At 48.9% G+C, this 21,728-nt stretch overlaps 1 protein-coding gene across 4 annotated transcripts in view; it reads left to right on the forward strand.

Moving 5' to 3' along the window:
* Positions 1–21,728, forward strand: part of LOC140395181 (phosphatidylinositol 4-phosphate 5-kinase type-1 gamma-like) — a 176,700-nt gene that overhangs the window by 66,051 nt on the left and 88,921 nt on the right. For all 4 annotated transcript variants that reach the window (XM_072482690.1, XM_072482691.1, XM_072482693.1 and 1 more), the window contains 4 exons: positions 4,876–4,907; positions 5,011–5,103; positions 12,153–12,283; positions 15,703–15,820. In XM_072482690.1, coding sequence (XP_072338791.1) covers positions 4,876–4,907; positions 5,011–5,103; positions 12,153–12,283; positions 15,703–15,820 — 374 coding nt within the window. The remainder of the gene's footprint in view (positions 1–4,875; positions 4,908–5,010; positions 5,104–12,152; positions 12,284–15,702; positions 15,821–21,728) is intronic.

The raw sequence follows: 21,728 nt of genomic DNA on the forward strand, positions 1-21,728 counted from the left end.
CGCTGCCTTGCTCGATGTGGCATCGCAGAACGCCCGTGCCTACGCCCCCGACCGCGCGGGAGCCCCTTGAGCACCGTGGACCCCCGCCGCGACCAAACCCCCCCCCCCCCCCCCGCAGGCCTGTGCTGCCAGAGCGCCAGTTCACCCGGGGGGGGCCCCGCTGCTACTTTTGTGGGCAAGCGAAACACTGCCGACTGCACTGCCTGGCCCGCTCAGCCCTCTGTAAAGGGTGCGGCAAAAAGGGGCACTTTGTAGCAGTGTGCCAGGCCCGGGGGGGTCACAGCAATCTCCGGGGGCGAACCAGGACCCCAACCTCAACCCCCCCCCCAACAATCCATGTGCGGCCAACGGGCGCCGCCATCTTTGGTCCCGGACTCCATGCGGGAGGGATGGGCGCCGCCATTTTGTGCTCCTCAGGCCACGTGCGATCAATGGGCGACGCTATCTTGTCCACCCCCGACCGTGTGCGACCCGTGGACGCCGCCATCTTGGCTGACGGCTAAGAACCCCGGCATAGACGGCCCCACGGGACCTGAGAAAAACGCCCCGATGTAGCAACAGCGATTGGCTTTGGTGACCCTGGACCAGTCGCTGCCCCGAACGCTCCAAACGGCAACAATGACGGTACTCATAAACGGGTACGAGATGCCCTGCCTGATCGACTCTGGGAGCACGGAGAGTTTTATACATCCCGATACGGTAAGACACTGTTCCCTTCCGATCCACCCGAGTAATCAAAAGATTTTCCTGGCAGCAGGATCCCATTCTGTAGAGATCAAAGGGTTCTGCATCGCGAACCTCACGGTGCAGGGGAGGGAGTTCAAGAACTACCGGCTTTATGTCCTCCCCCACCTCTGCACTGCCACACTCCTGGGGTTGGATTTTCAGTGCAACCTCCAGAGTTTAACGTTTCAATTCGGCGGGCCTATACCCCCACTCACTATCTGCGGCCTCGCGACCCTCCAGGTCGACCCGCCTTCCCTGTTTGCGAACCTCCCCCCGGATTGCAAACCCGTCTCCACTAGGAGCAGACGGCACAGCGCCCAGGACCGAACCTTTATTCAGTCAGAAGTCCAGCGGCTGCTGAGGGAAGGCATAATCCAGGCCAGCAATAGTCCCTGGAGAGATCAGGTGGTAGTTGTAAAGACCGGAGAGAAGCAGAGGATGGTCATAGACTATAATCAAACCATCAATAGGTACACGCAGCTGGATGCGTACCCTCTCCCCCGCCTATCCGACATGGTCAATCGGATTGCACAGTACAAGGTCTTTTCCACGGTGGACCTTAAGTCCGCCTATCACCAGCTCCCCATCCGCCCGAGCGACCACAAATACACTGCTTTTGAAGCAGATGGGCGGCTCTACCACTTTTTAAGTGTTCCATTCGGCGTCACTAATGGAGTCTCGGTCTTCCAACGGGAGATGGACAGAATGGTTAACTGGTACGGTTTGCGGGCCACGTTTCCGTACCTCGATAACGTCACCATCTGCGGCCACGATCAGCAGGACCACAGCGCCAACCTCCGCAAATTCCTCCAGACCGCAAACGCCCTGAATATCTCAACAGGGAGAAATTTGTGTTTAGCACCGACTGTCTAGCCATCCTCGGCTACGTAGTGCGAAATGGAGTTATAGGCCCAGACCCTGAACGCATGCGCCCCCTTATGGAGTTCCCCCTCCCTCACTGCTCCAAGGCCCTGAAACGCTGCCTGGGCTTTTTCTCTTATTATGCCCAGTGGGTCCCCAACCACGCGGACAAGTTCCGTCCACTAATTCAGTCCACTGTCTTTCCCCTGTCGACAGAGGCCCGCCAGGCCTTCAGCTGCATTAAAGCGGATTTCGCAAAGGCCACGATGCACGCGGTCGACGTGATCTTGCGGCGGAGGATCAAACTCTCCACCTATAACTATGAGATCTTTTATCGTCCTGGAAAGCTGAACGAGCCTTCCGATGCCCTATCCCGCGGCACATGTGCCAACGCACAAGTGGACCGTCTCCGAACCCTCCACGAGGACCTCTGCCACCCGGAGGTCACTTGGTTCTATCACTTCGTGAAGACCCGCAACCTGCCCTACTCCATCGAGGAGGTCTGAACAGCCACCAGGAACTGCCAAATCTGCACAGAGTGCAAACCGCACTTCTACCGGCCAGAGAGGGCGCACCTGATAAAGGCTTCCCGTCCCTTTGAACGCCTCAGCATGGATTTCAAAGGCCCCTCCCCTCCACCGACCGCAACATGTACTTCCTGAACGTGGTTGACGAGTACTCCCATTTCCGATTCGCCATCCCCTGCCCTGACATGACCGCGGCCACGGTCATTAAAGCCCTCTGCACCATCTTTACACTGTTCGGTTCCCCCGCCTACATACATAGCGACAGGGGGTCCTCCTTCATGAGCGACGAACTGCGTTAATTCCTGCTCAGCAAAGGCATTGACTCGAGCAGGACCACCAGTTACAACCCCTGGGGTAACGGACAGGTAGAGAGGGAGAACGGAACGGTCTGGAAGACCGTCCTGCTGGCCCTACGGTCCAGAAATCTCCCAGTCTCCCGCTGGCAGGAAGTCCTCCCGGACGCCCTTCACTCCATCCGGTCGCTACTTTGTACCACAACAAATCAAACACCTCATGAACGCCTCCTTGTCTTCCTTAGGAAGTCCTCCTCCGGAACGTCACTCCCGACCTGGCTGGCAGCCCCGGGACCCATCCTGCTCCGAAAACATGTGCGGGTGCACAAATCGGACCCGTTGATCGAGAGGGTTCATCTCCTCCATGCGAACCCTCAGTACGCCTACGTGGCGTACCCCGACGGCCGACAGGACACGATCTCTCTGCGGGACCTGGCACACGCCGGAACTCCACCCCCCCCCCCCCCAACATCAATCACCCCCTCCCTCAACACCAATCACCCCCTCCCTCCCACCGGCGCACCCCACAACCGCCTCCTTCCCGGGTGGATCGGTCCTTCCCCCGGCCCCGCCTAGGGGTAGTGAAGCAGGAAGAGACATCGCTACGCTCCCAGAGACGACGGTGCCCGAGCCAGCGCCTGCATCACCACTGGGGCGGAGACGATCGGGGAGGACGACCAGGGCACCCATTCGACTCATCGAATCTTTATAACAAAGCAAGAAATGCCTCTGTAAATAATTCAGTTGCCCAGTAAAAGCGGCATTGTAAATAGTGCTAGTAGCTTGATATCGGAGCATAGCCGCTGTGTTAGTGGCATCCCAGGTACCGACTCTGTAAACCCCTACCACCATACGGCCCACTACGGGCCAGGTTCTTTTTTAACAAGGGGTGAATGTGGTGGTATTCATTAGGGGTATTACGGTACCCTTTGATGCCGAGAGGCTATTGGTGGATAGACGCCGGGTCACGATTGGATCAGCCACCTACTGGCTCCACCCAGTAAGGCGTGGTATAAGAGCCTGGGTTCTCCCAGCAGCCGCATTCTGTAACTGTGCTGCTGGGGAACAAGTCTGCGTAATAAAGCCATCGATTGACGACTCCTCATCTCGTCTCGTGAGTGATTGATTGTGCTACAGTGGGTTTCCTCCGGGTGCTCCAGTTTCCTCCCACAAGTTCTGAAAGATGTGCTTGTTAGGTGAATTGGACATTGTGAATTCTCCCTCCGTGTACCTGAAAAGGCACCGGAATGTGGCGACTAGGGGATTTTCACACTAACTTCATTGCAGTGTTAATGTAAGCCTGCTGTGACACTAATAAAGATAATAATTATTATAAACTTGACTAATGATCACTGGGTAACATACTGGAGAGTGTCTGGCGCCAGGAACTGTATTTTAGCAAGTGTCCTAATTACCGTTGGAAAAAATACGAGAAAATTTGCGAAGATATTATTCTGATGCCAGGAACTGTATTTTAGCAAGTGTCCTAATTACCGTTGGAAAAAATGCGAAAATTTGCGAAGATATTATTCAATCATACACATTGATAATTTTAACAAAGCTGGTCCCTGCTGTAGAAAAATATGCAAATATTTTGACCATTGAACGTGGGACATGGTTCTAATGGATCAAAGTAGAAGCTATCGACATTTATGATGTCTAATTTTTACTGACTATAAAGCATTAATTGAGCGGAACTCTTTTGCTTACTGATGTTTTCTGCAAAAAATATCCTGAATATTCAGTGCTAGTTATCGCAAGAAATTGGAACTTGTTTGCTTCCCGATTTCCTGGTTGATAAGACATTTAAATGGCTCATTTACCTTTTGAACATGACCCTGAATACTGCTGCAGTTCTTGATGCTTAATCTATTGCATATTGGGCTAAAGTTTGAGTTATTAAATGTGGAAATCAGTTCAGTAACGTTGAATGTTCTTGAAAAGTAAGTTTACTGTCTGATACATAGAATCCAAAAGCAGCTCCTGTCCGAGTTGGCTAATCTCAACACCAAAGCTTGAGGAAATGCAATTATTCTCAATATCTCTGAATTGCTGGAGTACAAAAATCATCCAGAATTCTGTCTTATGATTGCTATACAGTCATGTTCACACACGTGTATTCTTTGAGGGCATGGTCAGACTGAGCTGTGATGGTCTATCTTAGTACAAGGACCTTCTGCCATATAACAAATGGCCCCATTGGAGGGCTTCCACTGCCTGTGGAGCCTAGCTGTATGGTTCACTGCTGTCAGGTGAACAGGACACGACTTGTGTCTGCTTATATCTGATAGTTTTTAAAAAATCACTGGAGCAAAGGGCACATGGCATGCTGATACATATCAATCTTGATCTAACTTGATGCACAACAAGTTTGAGGAGCTCCTGTTCCTCTTTTCTTAATTTTTAAAGTCTTATTTCCTGCTTCAGTCTGATGCTGTAATTTGTTTTGTTTTTCTCTTCACTTATAGAATCGTTCAGCAAAAAAACGGGCCTGGCTGAGGTGAGCAGCATTTGCAGCTATACTACAAATTTCTCACAGATTAAATTAGTAATGATTGGTACACATGTAACTAACATCTTTTATATTTTGTATTATTTTCAAGATGCCCTCTTCCTCTGGAAATATAGATGCACCTGCAGGCAAAAAGATTGGACACAGGGGAGTAGATGCTTCTGGTGAGACTACATACAAAAAGGTATTATATATAAATTTAATGAAAAGTAAACAGGCTTTTCTAGTCTCTTTTGTTCATTTTATGATCATAATTACTGTAGTGTCAGGCAAATGGAGTTGCCTGTTTGCCCAATATAACTTTCAAAGGGGAGCACCGTACAGCTAAATTTGAGCAATTGTTTAAGTTGCTGAGATGGAAAAAATAACATTAATTCTCAAATTGGAAACGATGGCTAAAATGCAGGAAATGTGCCATGTCCATCAATATCTGAAAAGGGAGAAGAGATTAATATTTCAAATTGAGAAGCTTGGATTCTAACCTAAAATGTTTATCTGTTGAATGAATACTTAATGATCTGTATTTTTTTCCCGGCCAGCATTTTTATCTTTCAGAACTTGGCTTGAGTAATTTTAACCATGTAAGTCTTTCTGAGGCACTGTAGTTAAGTGCTAGGCCTTTTCTTTGCATTAATTGAACCATCTTCTGTAGTTACAAGGTAAAAAGGAATCACTGAGTTCAATTATTTGCAATGCTTTCAGGATAATGTGGAGTAGAGGTTATACTAAAAACCTTAACTTTCAGTAACCATGCCAGTTGGAGACTCTGATCATTTCACTAAGCTGGTCCATGTCGGTTACTGTATATCACTGTTGTTGTTTTTTAAAAAATATATATTTTATTGAAAATTTTTGGCCAACCATCACAGTACATTGTGTATCCTTTACACAGTAATATAACAATATAAGTAACAATGGCCAGTTTTATAAACTAGAAATAAATAATATATAAACAAAAACAAAATGGCAACTGCCTTGTCCCAGATAAATATTCTCCAAAAATATGTTTTAACAGTCCAATATACAATTATCTATAACAACAACCTATACATATTATACTTATATATTAACATCCCTGAGAATCCCTCTGGTTCCTCCCCCCCCCAGGCTGCTGCTGCTGTCTTCTTCTTTTCCATTCCCTCTATCTTTCTGTGAGGTATTCGACGAACGGTTGCCACCGCCTGGTGAACCCTTGAGCCGATCCCCTTAGGACGAACTTAATCCGTTCCAGCTTTATAAACCCTGCCATGTCATTTATCCAGGTCTCCACACCCGGGGGCTTGGCTTCCTTCCACATCAACAGTATCCTGCGCTGGGCTACTAGGGACGCAAAGGCCAAAACATCAGCCTCTCTCGCCTCCTGCACTCCCGGCTCTTCTGCAACCCCAAATATAGCCAACCCCCAGCTTGGTTCGACCTGGACCCCCACTACCTTCGAAAGCACCTTTGTCACCCCCGCCCAAAACCCCTGTAGTGCCGGACATGACCAGAACATGTGGGTGTGATTCGCTGGGCTTTTCGAGCATCTCGCACACCTATCCTCTACTCCAAAAAATTTGCTAAGCCGTGTTCCAGTCATATGCGCCCTGTGTAACACCTTAAATTGTATCAGGCTTAGCCTGGCACACGAGGACGATGAGATTACCCTACTTAGGGCATCAGCCCACAGCCCCTCCTCAATCTCCTCCCCCAGCTCTTCTTCCCATTTCCCTTTCAGCTCGTCTACCATAATCTCCCCCTCGTCTCTCATCTCCCTATATATGTCTGACACCTTACCGTCCCCCACCCATGTCTTTGAGATCACTCTGTCCTGCACCTCCTGCGTCGGGAGCTGCGGGAATTCCCTCACCTGTTGCCTCGCAAAAGCCCTCAGTTGCATATACCGGAATGCATTCCCTTGGGGAAACCCATATTTTTTGGTCAGCGCTCCCAGACTTGCAAACGTCCCATCTACAAACAGATCTCTCAATTGTGTTACTCCTGCTCTTTGCCATGTTCCAAATCCCCCATCCATTCTCCCCGGAGCAAACCTATGATTATTTCTTATCGGGGACCACACCGAGGCTCCCGTCTTTCCCCTATGCCGTCTCCATTGCCCCCAAATTTTCAGAGTAGCCACCACCACCGGGCTTGTGGTGTATTTCTTCGGTGAGAACGGCAACGGCGCCGTCACCATGGCTTGTAGGCAAGTCCCCCTACAGGACGCCTTCTCCAATCTCTTCGACGCCGCTCCCTCCTCTTCTCCCATCCACTTACATACCATTGAGATGTTGGCGGCCCAGTAGTACTCACTCAGGCTCGGTAGCGCCAGCCCCCCCCCTATCCCTACTACGCTGCAAAAATCCCTTCCTCACTCTCGGGGTCTTCCCGGCCCACACAAAACTCATGATACTCTTCTCAATCCTTTTGAAAAAAGCCTTCGTGATCACCACCGGGAGGCACTGAAACACAAAGAGGAATCTCGGGAGGACCACCATTTTAACCGCTTGTACCCTCCCTGCCAGTGACAGGGATACCATGTCCCATCTCTTGAAGTCCTCCTCCATCTGTTCCACCAACCGCGTTAAGTTTAACCGATGCAATGTACCCCAATTCTTGGCTATCTGGATCCCCAAGTAGCAAAAGTCCCTTGTTACCTTCCTCAGCGGTAAGTCCTCTATTTCTCTGCTCTGCTCCCCTGGATGCACCACAAACAGCTCACTTTTCCCCATGTTCAGCTTATATCCTGAAAATTCTCCAAACTCCCCAAGTATCCGCATTATCTCTGGCATCCCCTCCGCCGGGTCCGCCACATACACCAATAAATCGTCCGCGTAAAGAGATACCCGGTGTTCCTCTCCTCCCCTGAGTACTCCCCTCCACTTCCTGGAACCCCTCAATGCTATTGCCAGGGGCTCAATCGCCAGTGCAAACAATAATGGGGACAGAGGACATCCCTGCCTCGTCCCTCTATGAAGCCGAAAATACGCAGACCACGAAAATCCGTGACCACGCTCGCCATCGGGGCCCATCTAATATACTCATCTCCAAAGCCAAATCTCCTCAACACCTCCCACAAATAATCCCACTCCACTCTATCAAATGCTTTCTCGGCATCCATCGCCACCACTATCTCCGCTTCCCCCTCTGGTGGGGGCATCATCATTACCCCTAGCAGCCTCCGTATATTCGTATTCAGCTCTCTCCCCTTCACAAACCCAGTTTGGTCCTCATGGACTACCCCCGGGACACAATCCTCAATCCTCATTGCCATTACCTTGGCCAGAATCTTAGCGTCTACATTTAGGAAGGAAATAGGTCTATAGGACCCGCATTGCAGCGGGTCTTTTTCCTTCTTTAGGAGAAGCGATATCGTTGCCTCCGACATAGTCCCCTTTCCTTCGCCTCATTAAAGGTTCTCATCAGTATCGGGGCAAGCAAGTCCACATATTTCCTATAAAATTCGACTGGAAATCCATCCGGTCCCGGAGCCTTCCCCGCCTGCATACTCCTAATTCCTTTCACTACTTCCTCTATCTCGATCTGTGCTCCCAGTCCCACCCTCTCCTGCTCCTCCACCTTAGGAAATTCCAGCAGGTCCAGGAAGCACATCATTCTCTCCTTCCCATCCGGGGGCCGAGCTTCGTATAATCTTTTATAGAATGCCTTGAACACTCCATTCACTCTCTCCGCTCCCCGCTCTATCTCTCCTTCCTCATCCCTCACTCCCCCTATTTCCCTCGCTGCTCCCCTTTTCCTCAATTGATGGGCCAGCAACCTGCTCGCCTTCTCCCCATACTCATACTGTACACCCTGTGCCTTTCTCCACTGTGCTTCTGCAGTGCCCGTTGTCAGCAAGTCAAATTCTACGTGTAGCCTTTGCCTTTCCCTGTACAGTCCCTCCTCCGGTGCCTCCGCATATTGCCTGTCCACACTCAGAAGTTCTTGTAGCAACCGCTCCCTTTCCCTACTCTCCTGCTTTCCTTTATGTGCCCTTATTGATATCAGCTCCCCTCTAACCACTGCCTTCAGCGCCTCCCAGACCACTCCCACCTGGACCTCCCCGTTATCATTGAGTTACAAGTATTTTTCAATGCACCCCCTCACCCTTAGACACACCCCTTCATCTGCCATTAGTCCCATGTCCATTCTCCAGGGTGGACGCCCTTCTGTTTCCTCCCCTATCTCCAAGTCTACCCAATGTGGAGCGTGATCCGAAATGGCTATAGCCGTATACTCCGTCCCCCTCACCTTCGAGATCAACGCTCTTCCCAAAACAAAAAAGTCTATTCGCGAATAAACTTTGTGGACATAGGAGAAAAACGAAAACTCCTTACTCCTAGGTCTGCTAAATCTCCACGGGTCTACTCCTCCCATCTGCTCCATAAAATCTTTAAGCACCTTGGCTGCAGCCGGCCTCCTTCCAGTCCTGGATCTCGACCTGTCCAGCCCTGGCTCCAGCACCGTATTAAAATCTCCCCCCCATTACCAACTTTCCCACCTCTAGGTCCGGGATGCGTCCTAGCATGCGCCTCATAAAATTGGCATCATCCCAGTTCGGGGCATATACGTTTACCAAGACCACCGCCTCCCCTTGTAATTTGCCACTCACCATCACGTATCTGCCCCCGCTATCCGCCACTATGGTCTTTGCCTCAAACATAACCCGCTTCCCCACTAGTATAGCCACCCCCCTGTTTTTCGCATCTAGCCCCGAATGAAACACCTGCCCCACCCATCCTTTGCGTAGTCTAACCTGGTCTATAAGTTTCAAGTGTGTCTCTTGTAACATAACCACGTCTGCCTTAAGTTTCTTAAGGTGTGCGAGTACGCGTGCCCTCTTTATCGGCCCGTTCAGCCCTCTCACATTCCACGTTATCAACCGGGTTGGGGGGCTTTTTACCCCCCCCCTTGTCGATTAGCCATCCCCTTTTTCCAGCTCCTCACCCAGTTCCCACGCAGCTGTGTCCCCCCCAGGCGGTGCCCCCCTGCCCACCCCACCCCATTCCGGCTCCCCCTCTCCCCAGCAGCAGCAACCCAGTAACTCCCCCCTCCCACTCCCCCCGCTAGATCCCCCACTAGCGTAGTTACACCCCCCATGTTGCTCCCAGAAGTCAGCAAACTCTGGCCGACCTCGGCTTCCCCCCGTGACCTGGGCTCGCACCGTGCGACGCCCCCTCCTTCCTGCTTCCCTATTCCCGCCATGATTATCATAGCGCGGGAACAAAGCCCGCGCTTCCCTTTTGGCCCCACCCCCCATGGCCACCGCCCCATCTCCTCCACCTCCCTTCCTCCCTCCACCACCACCTGTGGAAGAGAGAAAAGTTACCGCATCGCAGGATTAATAACATAAAACTCATCTTTCCCCCCCTTTTTCCCCCCTCTTCGCCCCCCCCATACTCGCCCCACCACTTTGTTTCAAACGTTCTTTTTTAATATCCCGCTTATTCCAGTTTTTCTTCCACAATAAAAGTCCACGCCTCATCCGCCGTCTCAAAGTAGTGGTGCCTCCCTTGATATGTGACCCACAGTCTTGCCGGTTGCAGCATTCCAAATTTTATCTTCTTTTTGTGAAGCACCGCCTTGGCCCGATTAAAGCTCGCCCTCCTACTCGCCACCTCCGCACTCCAGTCTTGATATACGCGGATCACCGCGTTCTCCCACCTACTGCTCCGAGTTTTCTTTGCCCATCTAAGGACCATCTCTTTGTCCTTAAAACGGAGGAATCTCACCACTATGGCTCTAGGAATTTCTCCTGCTCTCGGTCCTTGCGCCATCACTCGGTATGCTCCCTCCACCTCCAGCGGACTCGTCGGGGCCTCCGCTCCCATTAACGAGTGCAGCATCGTGCTCACATATGCCCCGACGTCTGCTCCTTCTGCACCTTCAGGAAGACCAAGAATCCTTAAATTATTCCTCCTCGCGTTATTCTCCAGCACCTCCAGTCTTTCCACACATCGTTTATGGTGTGCCTCGTGCATCTCCGTCTTCACCACCAGGCCCTGTATATCGTCCTCGTTCTCGGCAGCCTTTGCCTTCACGACCCGAAGCTCCCGCTCCTGGGTCTTTTGCTCATCCTTTAGCCCTTCGATCGCCTGCAATATCGGGGCCAACAGCTCCTTCTTCATTTCCTTTTTAAGTTCTTCCACGCAACATTTCAAGAACTCTTGTTGTTCAGGGCCCCATGTTAAACTGCCACCTTCCGTCGCCATCTTGGTTCTTGCTTGCCTTCCTTGCCGCTGCTCCAAAGGATCCACTGCAATCTGGCCACTTCCCTCTCCTTTTTCCATCCGTTTCCAGGGGGGATTCCCTTCTGGTTTACCGCACAGTGCTTCTAGCCGTAAAAATTGCCGTTGGGGCTCTTATTAAGAGCCCAAAAGTCCGTTCCACCGGGAGCTGCCGAAACGTGCGACTTAGCTGGTCATCGCCGCACCCGGAAGTCATATCACTGTTGTTTGTATGCAGTCTATGATCCAGTTGAAAGTTCATATAACTTTCTGCAGTGAACTCTCCGTCCCCCCCCCCCCGATGGCTCTTTATCTGTTGAGACACAAACCTGTGACTTTTGAGATGGAAAGTGCATGCACTTGAAAGTTTAGCAATTTAAGTGATACACTGAATAATTATTTAAAATAAGCCCCATACCTTTTTGCGCCAATGTTTGTCAGTTGTTTTGGTTGGATGGCATGAAATACAGTAATTAAATTGAATTCAACCTTCCTTTGATTTATGTCCTTCGTTTTTAACATTAAAATATTGTACAAAAATGTCAAAAATGTTTGACATGTTGCTGAGAGACGAATTTAGACACCTGCCTTTATAAGTTTATTACGTGATTTCCTGCCTATTGGTCGCATACATAATCCAAGTCAAGGCCATCAAATGGTTGAGTTTAACCTTGCCTTCAAAGAGCACTGTTAATGACTAAAACAAGATAATTAGGACACCCTGTTTATAAAAGCCTTATCTATAAAAATGTTCTTTTGTCAATACTTTGTTGTTTCTATTAAAGATAATACAGATATGTATTCAGTTGAAACATTTGTGTGAAGATGATAAACAGTTTCTGATAAGACAATCTGCAGTATCTTTACTTTTGGCTAGCATTCTCAGCAATAAAATCAACTGTTGGTCTTTTAAAAAGTTCTATTCCTTGTTGATTTTACTCAAAATCTAGACCAGCTTCTGGGAACTAAGTATACTGACCTGTCGGGCTGTATAGTTTAAGGTTAACCTGACATACATATATTGCAGACAACCTCATCCACTCTTAAAGGAGCCATTCAGTTGGGTATTGGATACACAGTAGGAAACCTCAGTTCAAAACCTGAGAGAGATGTACTGATGCAAGACTTCTACGTCGTTGAAAGCATATTCTTTCCCAGGCAAGTCGGTCTTTATTGCAAGTAAAATTTTTGGGCACAAGTGACTAATTAAAACATGCAACTCTTCTCTCCCCTTTTTAATTAGGATCGTTTCTGTAACAATTTTGGTTGCTAAGCACTTTAACTACTGATATCTAACCAGAGGTGAAGTCCAGTTACTGCAATTGAGTCGAATGTGAAAATGAAAATGAAATAAAAATGGCTTATTGTCACAAGTAGGCTTCAAATGAAGTTACTGTGAAAAGTCCCTAGTCGCCACATTCCGACGCCTATGCGGGGAGGCTGATACGGGAATTGAACCGTGCTGCTGGCCTGCCTTGGTCTGCTTTAAAAGCCAGCTCTTTAGCTTTGTGCTATGCGACAGTCAGTTTGGCATTGCAACATTCCACAAACATCAAATGAAATGAATTATCAGTTTAATTTGTACTTAATGGTTGGGAGAACAATGCTGACCAGGGAAAGAAGAAAAATTCATGTTGTTCTTCAAATAGTGTTGTGGTATTTTTAAATGCCACATGATAAGCGGCAGTGCCTTGGCTGAACGCTTGATCCAGGAGACTGCACTTGCAATAATACTGTTCTCTGTTGCTAGCAAACAGAATTGTCAGTGTGATCATGTAATAATGTGCTCAAATCTGGGGTGGGATTGGATTCTCTGTCCATTCTCTGAATCAGGAAACACAATTGGGTGGAGATTCACAGGTCAGCAGGAAAATGTGGCCGGCGCTGGGAGCCAAACAGACTGCCATGCTCCAGTCCCTCGACAGGGGCATGAATATTTTCTACACTGCACGCCGGTGTGGGCATGCAAATTGCACAGTCAACACTGTGGCATATCATTAATGGGTCTGCCCTGGCATTCTCTGGGCCTCCAGCAATGCTCTGTCTCCTCCAGGAGGAATTACCAATGGTGAGACTCACTTGCGAGACCGCCGCCCCCCCCCCCCCCCCCAGGAATTGCATTCGTCCCATGTCGCGCCGGTGATGGCCCACTAACGGGTCCATCGCCCACTAAGGGGTCCTGAATCGCTCCGGGACCAGAACCACTTTTGTCAACGTAGAACACTTGCGATTCAGTCCTGGCGTCAGAACTTAGTCTCTCAAACGGAGAATCCCAGCCCTGTAGTCTGGCTCTAACTCGCAATTGTCTGATTCAGAGGTGACAGTTGTCCCGCTGAACCAGACTGACATCAGGTGCAAGATTTGTTCACTTTTCTTGTGTTTAAAGATTAATTGTTCCTACATCTCCTCCTCCTGTTTACAAGACCTTGCTGTTACTGATTTTGCTATCACATTTGTCTGCACAATGACTGCACTTCAAAAGTACTGTAATTTTCTGTGTATAGGCCAATGTGTTATACACGTTGAACTGATTACATTTCTGATTTTTCTGAACTTCATACATAAGTTGAATCCTTTTATTAGTGCATTTATCAATGAAAAAGGCAAATAAGAGGGTGGCATGTGGTGCAGTGGATAGCACTGGGACTGCGGCGCTGAGGACCTGGGTTCATATCCCGGCCCTGGGTTACTGTCCGTGTGGAGTTTGCACATTCTCCCCATGTCTGCATGGGTTTCACTCCCACAACCCAAAGATGCGCAGGTTAGGTGGATTGGCCACGCTAAATTACCCCTTAATTGGAAAAAATATATAGTTGGGTACACTAAATTTTTTTTTTGAAAAGAGAAAGGAAAATAATACAATTTTTGTTTGCAAATCCAAATCTGGTTCACTAACAATGATAAATTTGTAACAATAATAACTCTCAAAACAACTGCGAAACACATGAACACTGACAATGAACACTTCAACAAAGCTTACTCTACAACAGAAGTTTTCAAAATCTTCAATTGTGATTGTTTTTTTATTATGGTCCCTTGTGCTGCCACCAACCTTGCCACCTGCAATTCCAGTGCAACAAGGGTTGCTCTGGTCCGTTGAGGCCTCCTCCAGTTCCTTTATCGTATTCCTCTGGGCCTCCAGCTGCTTCTCTGTCTTGTCCAGGGCCACCTGCATGAGGAACTCCCTCCACCTGCCCACCAACATGTGGGAGCTCAGTGCTCGGTCTGGTGGTCCCCCTCAGTAGGGTGTAGTTGGGTGCTCATCACCTTGTGCATTCGCCATCTCCTCTGTTCACTTCTCCAGGCTTTTGTTGCCTTTCGTCTCTTTTCAGACCTTGGAGTTGCTACTGCTGGGCATCGTTAGTTCTATTGCTTTTGAAGAGGGGAGGGGATTTCCCCAATTCTGGCAGGTTATTTTGGATTAAAAGTGCTTAAATCCAAATTCTTAGGAGGAGAACCACCTTTCGTGCATCCACTCAGCATATCCCAGTCACCGGAAGTTCCTCAATTTTCGTTTTATTAATCTGACTACAGTGCTGATCTCCATCAAATTTTAATTACGACCAAGTAGTACGTAACAAATAGTCCAGGTATTTTCCTCAAACTGATCAGTTATTTATTTAGGCTGTTTGTTTTTGAAACAATTTTACTTTTACTACTGAGTTTGTGTTCGTTGCATTAAAAAAAAATTAAATTGGCATAGTGAGATTAAACACGAGTGATTCTGTGGTGGTGATCCTGAAGAAAATTGCTGTAATAATTCAATTACTTTATAATAAGATGGATGGCACGGTGGTGCAGTGGTTAGCACTACTGCCTCACGGCGCTGAGGACCCAGATTTGATCCCGGCCCTGGGTCACTGACCGTGTGGAGTTTGCACATTCTCCCCGCGTTTGCGTGGGTCTCGCCCCCACAGCCCAAAGATGTGCAGACTAGATGGATTGGCCACGCTAAATTGCCCCTTAATTGGGGAAAAAAAATTGGGTATTCTAATTTATTTACTACTACTAATAATAATAATTGTTTATTGTCACAAGTAGTCTTCAATAAAGTTACTGTGAAAAGTCCCTAGTCGCCACATTTCGGCGCCTGTTCGGGAGGCCGGTACAGGAATTGAACCCGCGCTGCTGCCTTCTGCATTACAAGCCAGCTGTTTAGCCCATTGTGCTAAACAAGCCCCTAAAAATCTTTTTAAAACAAGCAATAATAAGATTGGATTTTACTCGAACTAATGTCTGAATCATTCAGTGATTTGTTGAGATCTCCAGAGATAGTGTTACTAAATTGCTGCATCGAAAGAAAAATGAAATGGGAATTCATTATGCTGGAATCAGACATTTTAATGCATCTACGTGTATGTAAAATTTGTAGTAGTGTATGGACTCGGGTGAGCCCGTTGGAGCATTGGTACTGTTTACTGCTTAATGTGTACTATTGTCAGCGGGTTCAAATGCAGAGAGGCATGTTGTTAACTACATCAGTGCTTTCTTGGACTGCTAGAAACTGGGATTGCATTTAGCCGCATATTGTAAGTGTAATACAATGTTTGAAACTCAAGATTTCTTTTAATTTACAGTGAAGGTAGCAATTTGACTCCAGCGCATCATTTCCCTGACTTCAGATTCAAGACCTATGCTCCAGTGGCATTTCGTTACTTTAGGGAGCTCTTTGGAATTCGACCAGATGACTATTTGGTGAGTGAGGTTATTTTAAATGCTGCGCATTAGACTCTGTCCTACATCTGATTTTCAGTTGGATTGTGATTGAGATTAGAAAAGAATCTGATTCTCTTAGCAAATTGCATGTGATATTCTCATGGGATTCAGTGAAGGTAAAGTGGGTGGGTGGGTTTTGTGATTATTTTAATAATATATATTATGTGTTCATGTTGTCATGTTCTGCAAATACACTCATGGATTTATAGAAAATGGATGCTTCACTTTTGAAAACAAAATGAAGAATGGACATACTGCTTTGAAACAGCATGAAGTTGAGAGGTCAGGTGGCCCCTTTATTTTCTGCCAGTATACATGGAACCACACCAAGCTGGAAACTAGCCTATTTGTCTGGTCAGAGATGTTTTGAGAGCAGCGGCAAACAGCCCGAGAGGGAGACTGATCCAGGCCAGCAAGAGAAGGACTGCCTAAAATCCGCAGCAGGCACAGAATTAGATGCAAGTCTTTACCTAATGATTTGAAGAACATTATAAAGTTTTTGCTGCAGGGGTTCTACTGCACTTTGACTGGAGTGAAACCAGAAACTTGTCACCGCAAATTCATCCATATAAACATCCCACCTCCATTTCTTCATTAAACTACATGGAAATCGCAGGCCTGGAACATTTCAAAACTTATTCTCAAAATAATCAAGCGTGACAGTAAAATGTTGGACTCAAGTGCATGCTACCTCTTTTGTGTTCACCGTTTCTTGTGTCTCAGTGAGTGGATCCTGTTGCGAATACGTTTGGGAGTTGAGTAATAAGCATTTATCCTTTCTTTTAAACTTGAGAAAACAAGTTCTCTGACAGCCCCTTTCACTTTCTGCAACTCTACCCAAGTGTCATCTGCAAACTTACTTATCAGACCATCTACATTTTCCTCCATATCATTTATTTATATATATATATATATATATATATATATGTTACAAATAACAATGTTCCGAGCACTGATCCCTGTGGAACACCACTAATTACAGATCTTTATTCTGAAAACTCCCAGTGCTACTCTGTCACCTGTTGCCAAGCCAGTTCTTTATCCATCCAGCTAGCACACCCTGAATCCCATGCGACTTTACGTTTTGTACCAGTCTGCCATGAGAGACCTTGTCAAACGTCTTACTAAAGTCCATGTAAACGACATCCACAGCCTTTCCCTCATCAATTCCTTTTGTCACCTCTTCAAAAAAACTCGATCAAGCTGGTAAAACATGACATTCCCCCCACAAAACCATGTTGCCTATCGCAAACAAGTCCATTCACTTCCAAATGTGAATAAATCATGCCCCTCAGTATCTTCTCCAACAGCTTCCCCACCATTGACGTCAGGCTCACTGCCCTATAATTACTTGGATTATCCCTGCTTCCCTTCTTAAAGGGACAACAAAATAGCCAGTGGTCAAAGATGATGCAAAGATTGGGCATTCTGAATTCTCACTCGGTGTACCCGAGCAGGCGCTGGAGTGTGGTGAATAGGGAATTTTCACAGTGATGCGCTAAGCGTCAAGAACCACAAAGACATGTGAGACTTTAACTCAGGCTTTAATATACTACAAGGGAGGCTTACCCGACACAGACGACCCCAGAAAGAATGGGGGCTGTCCCAGAAGAGGTTCTTATACTGACTCCCGGGGGAGTGGCTAAGGCGGAGCTCTCCGTGGCCAGGTCGGGTTACCTACCAGTGACCGAACCTCTGCAGAGTTACAGTACAATACACAGTATTACAGGGCCACGTTACGCACAACTATTATATACTATGTACAATGGTAGGGAGGTACAGTGGTGTATCACCACATTCACCCCTTGTTTAGAAGGAAGTCCGGTGTGAAAATTCGGAGCAGTGAACAGAGTCCATCAGGAGGTTCCGTGTCGTCAAAGGTCGAGACGAACGATGGGTTTGGTCGATCTCTTTGAACGTCGGAGCTGCGGCGCTGAGGTAGTGTCCGGCGGTATCTGTGCGGTCGGTGGTGCTGGTTCGCGAGGCGGCATGACTTCCCCCACCGCTTCGGCTGGCTCGAGGCGAAACTGCGGCGTTGGACCCTGAGGCAGCAGTGGAGCGGCAGACGTTTGCAAAGTGGCCTTTCTTGCCACAGGCTGAACAGGTAGCATCTCTAGCAGGGCAGCGTTTCCTGGGGTGTTTTGCCTGGCCACAAAAGTAACACTGGGGCCCAGGCATTTTTACTGCTGGAGTGGCTGGGTGGGCCCTGACTTGCAGGGGTTGTTGCTGGGAGGTAGCGGCCACGTAGGGAGCGTGGACAGGAGCAAAGGAAGTTTGTGCAGGCGTGTAGGACGCATTATTGTCGTAGGCTGCCTGTTGGGCCTCTGCCATAGTGACTGCCGTGTCCAGAGTCAGGGTAGTTTGTGTCAGAAGGAGTTGGCGAATCGGGACGGAAGCAATGCCAGCTACAAAGGCATCAAGCGCCAGGGCCTCAGTGTTCTGCTCAGCGGAGACTGCTGGCGCGTTGCAGGTGAGCGCGAGGGCACGGAGGTCCCGAACAAACACGGATAGGGGTTCACCCGGCTGCTGGTGCCGGGAGGCGAGGCGGTGGCGGGCGTAAATAGAATTAACAGTTCGTGCATACCGGCTTTTGAGCTTCACGATGGCATCGGCATAGGTCGTTGTTCCCGTGATGAGGTCGAAAAGCCCGTAGTCGAGCCGTGAGCACAGGAGGTTGAGTCGGTCAGCGTCCGTTTTGGCGAAGGCGGAGGATGCTTCCAGGTAGGCCTCGAAACACCGGAGCCAGCAGTTGAAAAGGTGATCTGCGCGTGGAGCGTGGGGGTCGAGCGAGAGCTTGTCGGGTTTCAGAGCAGCCTCCATTATAACTGTAGTATATTAAATTGATGCGCTAAGCGTCAAGAACCACAAAGACATGTGAGACTTTAACTCAGGCTTTAATATACTACAAGGGAGGCTTACCCGACACAGACGACCCCAGAAAGAATGGGGGCTGTCCCAGAAGAGGTTCTTATACTGACTCCCGGGGGAGTGGCTAAGGCGGAGCTCTCCGTGGCCAGGTCGGGTTACCTACCAGTGGCCGAACCTCTGCAGAGTTACAGTACAATACACAGTATTACAGGGCCACGTTACGCACAACTATTATATACTATGTACAATGGTAGGGAGGTACAGTGGTGTATCACCACACACAGTAACTTCATTGCAATGTTAATGTAAGCCTACTTGTGACAATACTAAAGGTTATTATTATATCAAAGGCCCCAACTATTTCCTCTCTTGTCTGCCACAGTAACCTGGGCTATATCCCATCCAGCCCAGGGGATTAGTCTACCTTAATGCATTTTAAGATATCCAGCACTTCCTCCTTCATTATGCTGACATGTCCAAGAGTATTCACACACCATCCCTAGCCTCGACATCCGTCATGCCCCTCTCCTTGGTGAATACCGATACAAAAGTACTCATTAAGGATCTCGCCCACTTCCTCTGACTATGCATAACTTCCTTCCTTTGCTCTTGAGTGGGCCTACTCTTTCCCTAGCTGCCTTCTTGCCCCTTATAAATGTATAAAAGAGGACTCCCGGTTGCGGCTATGCCTAGGGAGGTTGCACGTTCGGCAGCTCCCGCCGGGAACGGACTTTTGGGCTCTTCAGAGGGGCCCCAATGGCAATTGTTCGACAGCTTCCAGTGTAGGAAAGTGACAGCAAGGTTCCCCCCGTCATTATATGGATTGGACCAGGAGTGGAGCGGTTAAAAAAAGTGATCCTGGTGCAGCGGAAAGTGCGAGGGAGGAAAAGCAAGATGGCGGTGGGTGGAGACCAAGCAGCGTGGCTGCAGGAGCAGCAGGAGTTTCTTAAACGCTGCTTTGAGGAGCTGAGGACAGAAATGCTGGCGCCAATAAAGGCGGCGATTGAGAAGCTTGTGGAGACCCAGAAGGCCCAAGGGGCAGCGATCCGGGAGGTGCGGCAAAAAGCCTTGGAGAACGAGGATGAGATCTTGGGCCTGGCGGTGAAGGTGGAGGCGCACGAGGCGCTGCACGAGGTGGGCGGAAAAATTTGAGGACCTGGAGAATAGGTCGAGGAGGAAGAAACTTCGGATTCTGGGTCTCCCTGAAGGAGTGGAGGGGCCCGATGCCGGGGCATATATGAGCACGATGCTCAATTCGCTGATGGGCGCGGGAGCGTTCCCAAGGCCCCTGGAGCTGGATGGGGCTCATTGGGTCCTGGCAAGGAGACCCAAAGCCAACGCTGATTTCTTTGATCTTGAAGCGGGACAAGGATCCATTGCAATGTGGGTTGTATAGACTGATCTCGCTCCTCAATGTTGACGCTAAGTTGCTGGCAAAGGTGCTGGCTACGAGAATTGAGGACTGTGTCCCGGGGGTGATTCATGAGGACCAGACGGGATTTGTGAAGGGTAGGCAGCTGAATACAAATGTACGGTGGCTCCTCAATGTGATTATGATGCCCTCGGTGGAGGGGGAAACGGAGGTAGTGGCAACTATGGACGCGGAGAAGGCCTTTGATCGGGTGGAGTGGGAGTATCTTTGGGAAGTGTTGCGGAGGTTTGGGTTTGGGGAGGGGTTCATCACTTGGGTCAGGCTGCTATATAGAGTCCTGGTGGCGAGTGTGGCTACGAACCGGCGGAGGTCGGAATACTTTCGGCTGTAGCGGGGGACGAGGCAGGGGGGGTGCCCCTTATCCACCTTGTTGTTTGCACTGCCAACTGAGCCGCTGGCCATGGCATTGAGGGAGTCCAGGAAATGGAGGGGATTGGTCCGTGGGGGAGAGGAACACCGGGTGTCGTTGTATGCTGACGACCTGTTGCTGTATGTGGCAGATCCAGTGGAGGGGATGGCAGAGGTCATGCGGATCCTTAGGGAGTTTGGGGACTTTTCGGGGCATAAACTCAACGTAGGGAAGAGTGAGCTCTTTGTGGTGCATTCAGGGGACCAGGGAAGGGGGATAGACGAGCTACTGCTGAAGAGGGCGGAAAGGAGATTTCGATACCTAGGGATCCAAGTAGCTAGGAGTTGGGGGGCCCTGCACAAGCTCAGTTTGACGTGGTTGGTGGAGCAGATTGAGGAGGATTTTAAAAGATGGGATATGCTGGCACTCTCACTAGCGGGTAGGGTGCAGTCGGTCAAAATGACGGTCCTCCCGAGGTTTCTCTTTGTGTTCCAGTGCCTTCCCGTTTTGATCCCCAAGGCCTTTTTCAAACGGGTAAGCAGGAGCATCATGGGATTTGTGTGGGCGAATAAGACCCTGAGGGTGAAGAGGGTGTTTCTGGAACGTAGCAGGGACATTTGTGTGGCTATTATTGGGCAGCCAATGTGGCGATGATCCGTAAGTGGGTAATGGAGGGAGAGGGGGCGGCATGGAAGAGGCTAGAGATGGCGTCCTGTGGGCACGAGCCTGAGGGCGCTGGTGATGGCACCATTGCCGCTCTCGCCGACCAGGTACACCACGAGTCCGGTGGTGGCGGCAATGCTGAAGATCTGGGGGCAGTGGAGGCAGCACAGGGGCGAGGTGGGAGCCTCGGTTTGGTCCCCAATTCGGGAGAACCATCAGTTTGTCCCGGGAAGGATGGATGGCGGGTTTCGGAGCTGGAATCGGGCAGGGATTAGAAGAATGGGGGACCTGTTCATTGATGGGACGTTTGCGAGCCTAGGTTAAGGAAAATCCCACGGTCTTTTATACATGTATTTAAAAAAAATATATATTTATTCAAATTTTCAACAAACCCCCCCCCCCCGCCAACAAGAATTTCTGACGTGGACTATGTCTGACGAGAGCATTTTGAATGATGTAGTTGAGAGTGAGGAGTCTAAATGCAGGCGTGCAGCAGGTGAAGAGTGAAGGAGACTTGAGGCATGAGTTTCATACAAGTTTATAGTTTTAAATTTGATTTTCCCCATAGTTTTTTT

This window comes from Scyliorhinus torazame, chromosome 18 (assembly GCF_047496885.1).
Source record: "Scyliorhinus torazame isolate Kashiwa2021f chromosome 18, sScyTor2.1, whole genome shotgun sequence".
NCBI lineage: Eukaryota > Metazoa > Chordata > Chondrichthyes > Carcharhiniformes > Scyliorhinidae > Scyliorhinus > Scyliorhinus torazame.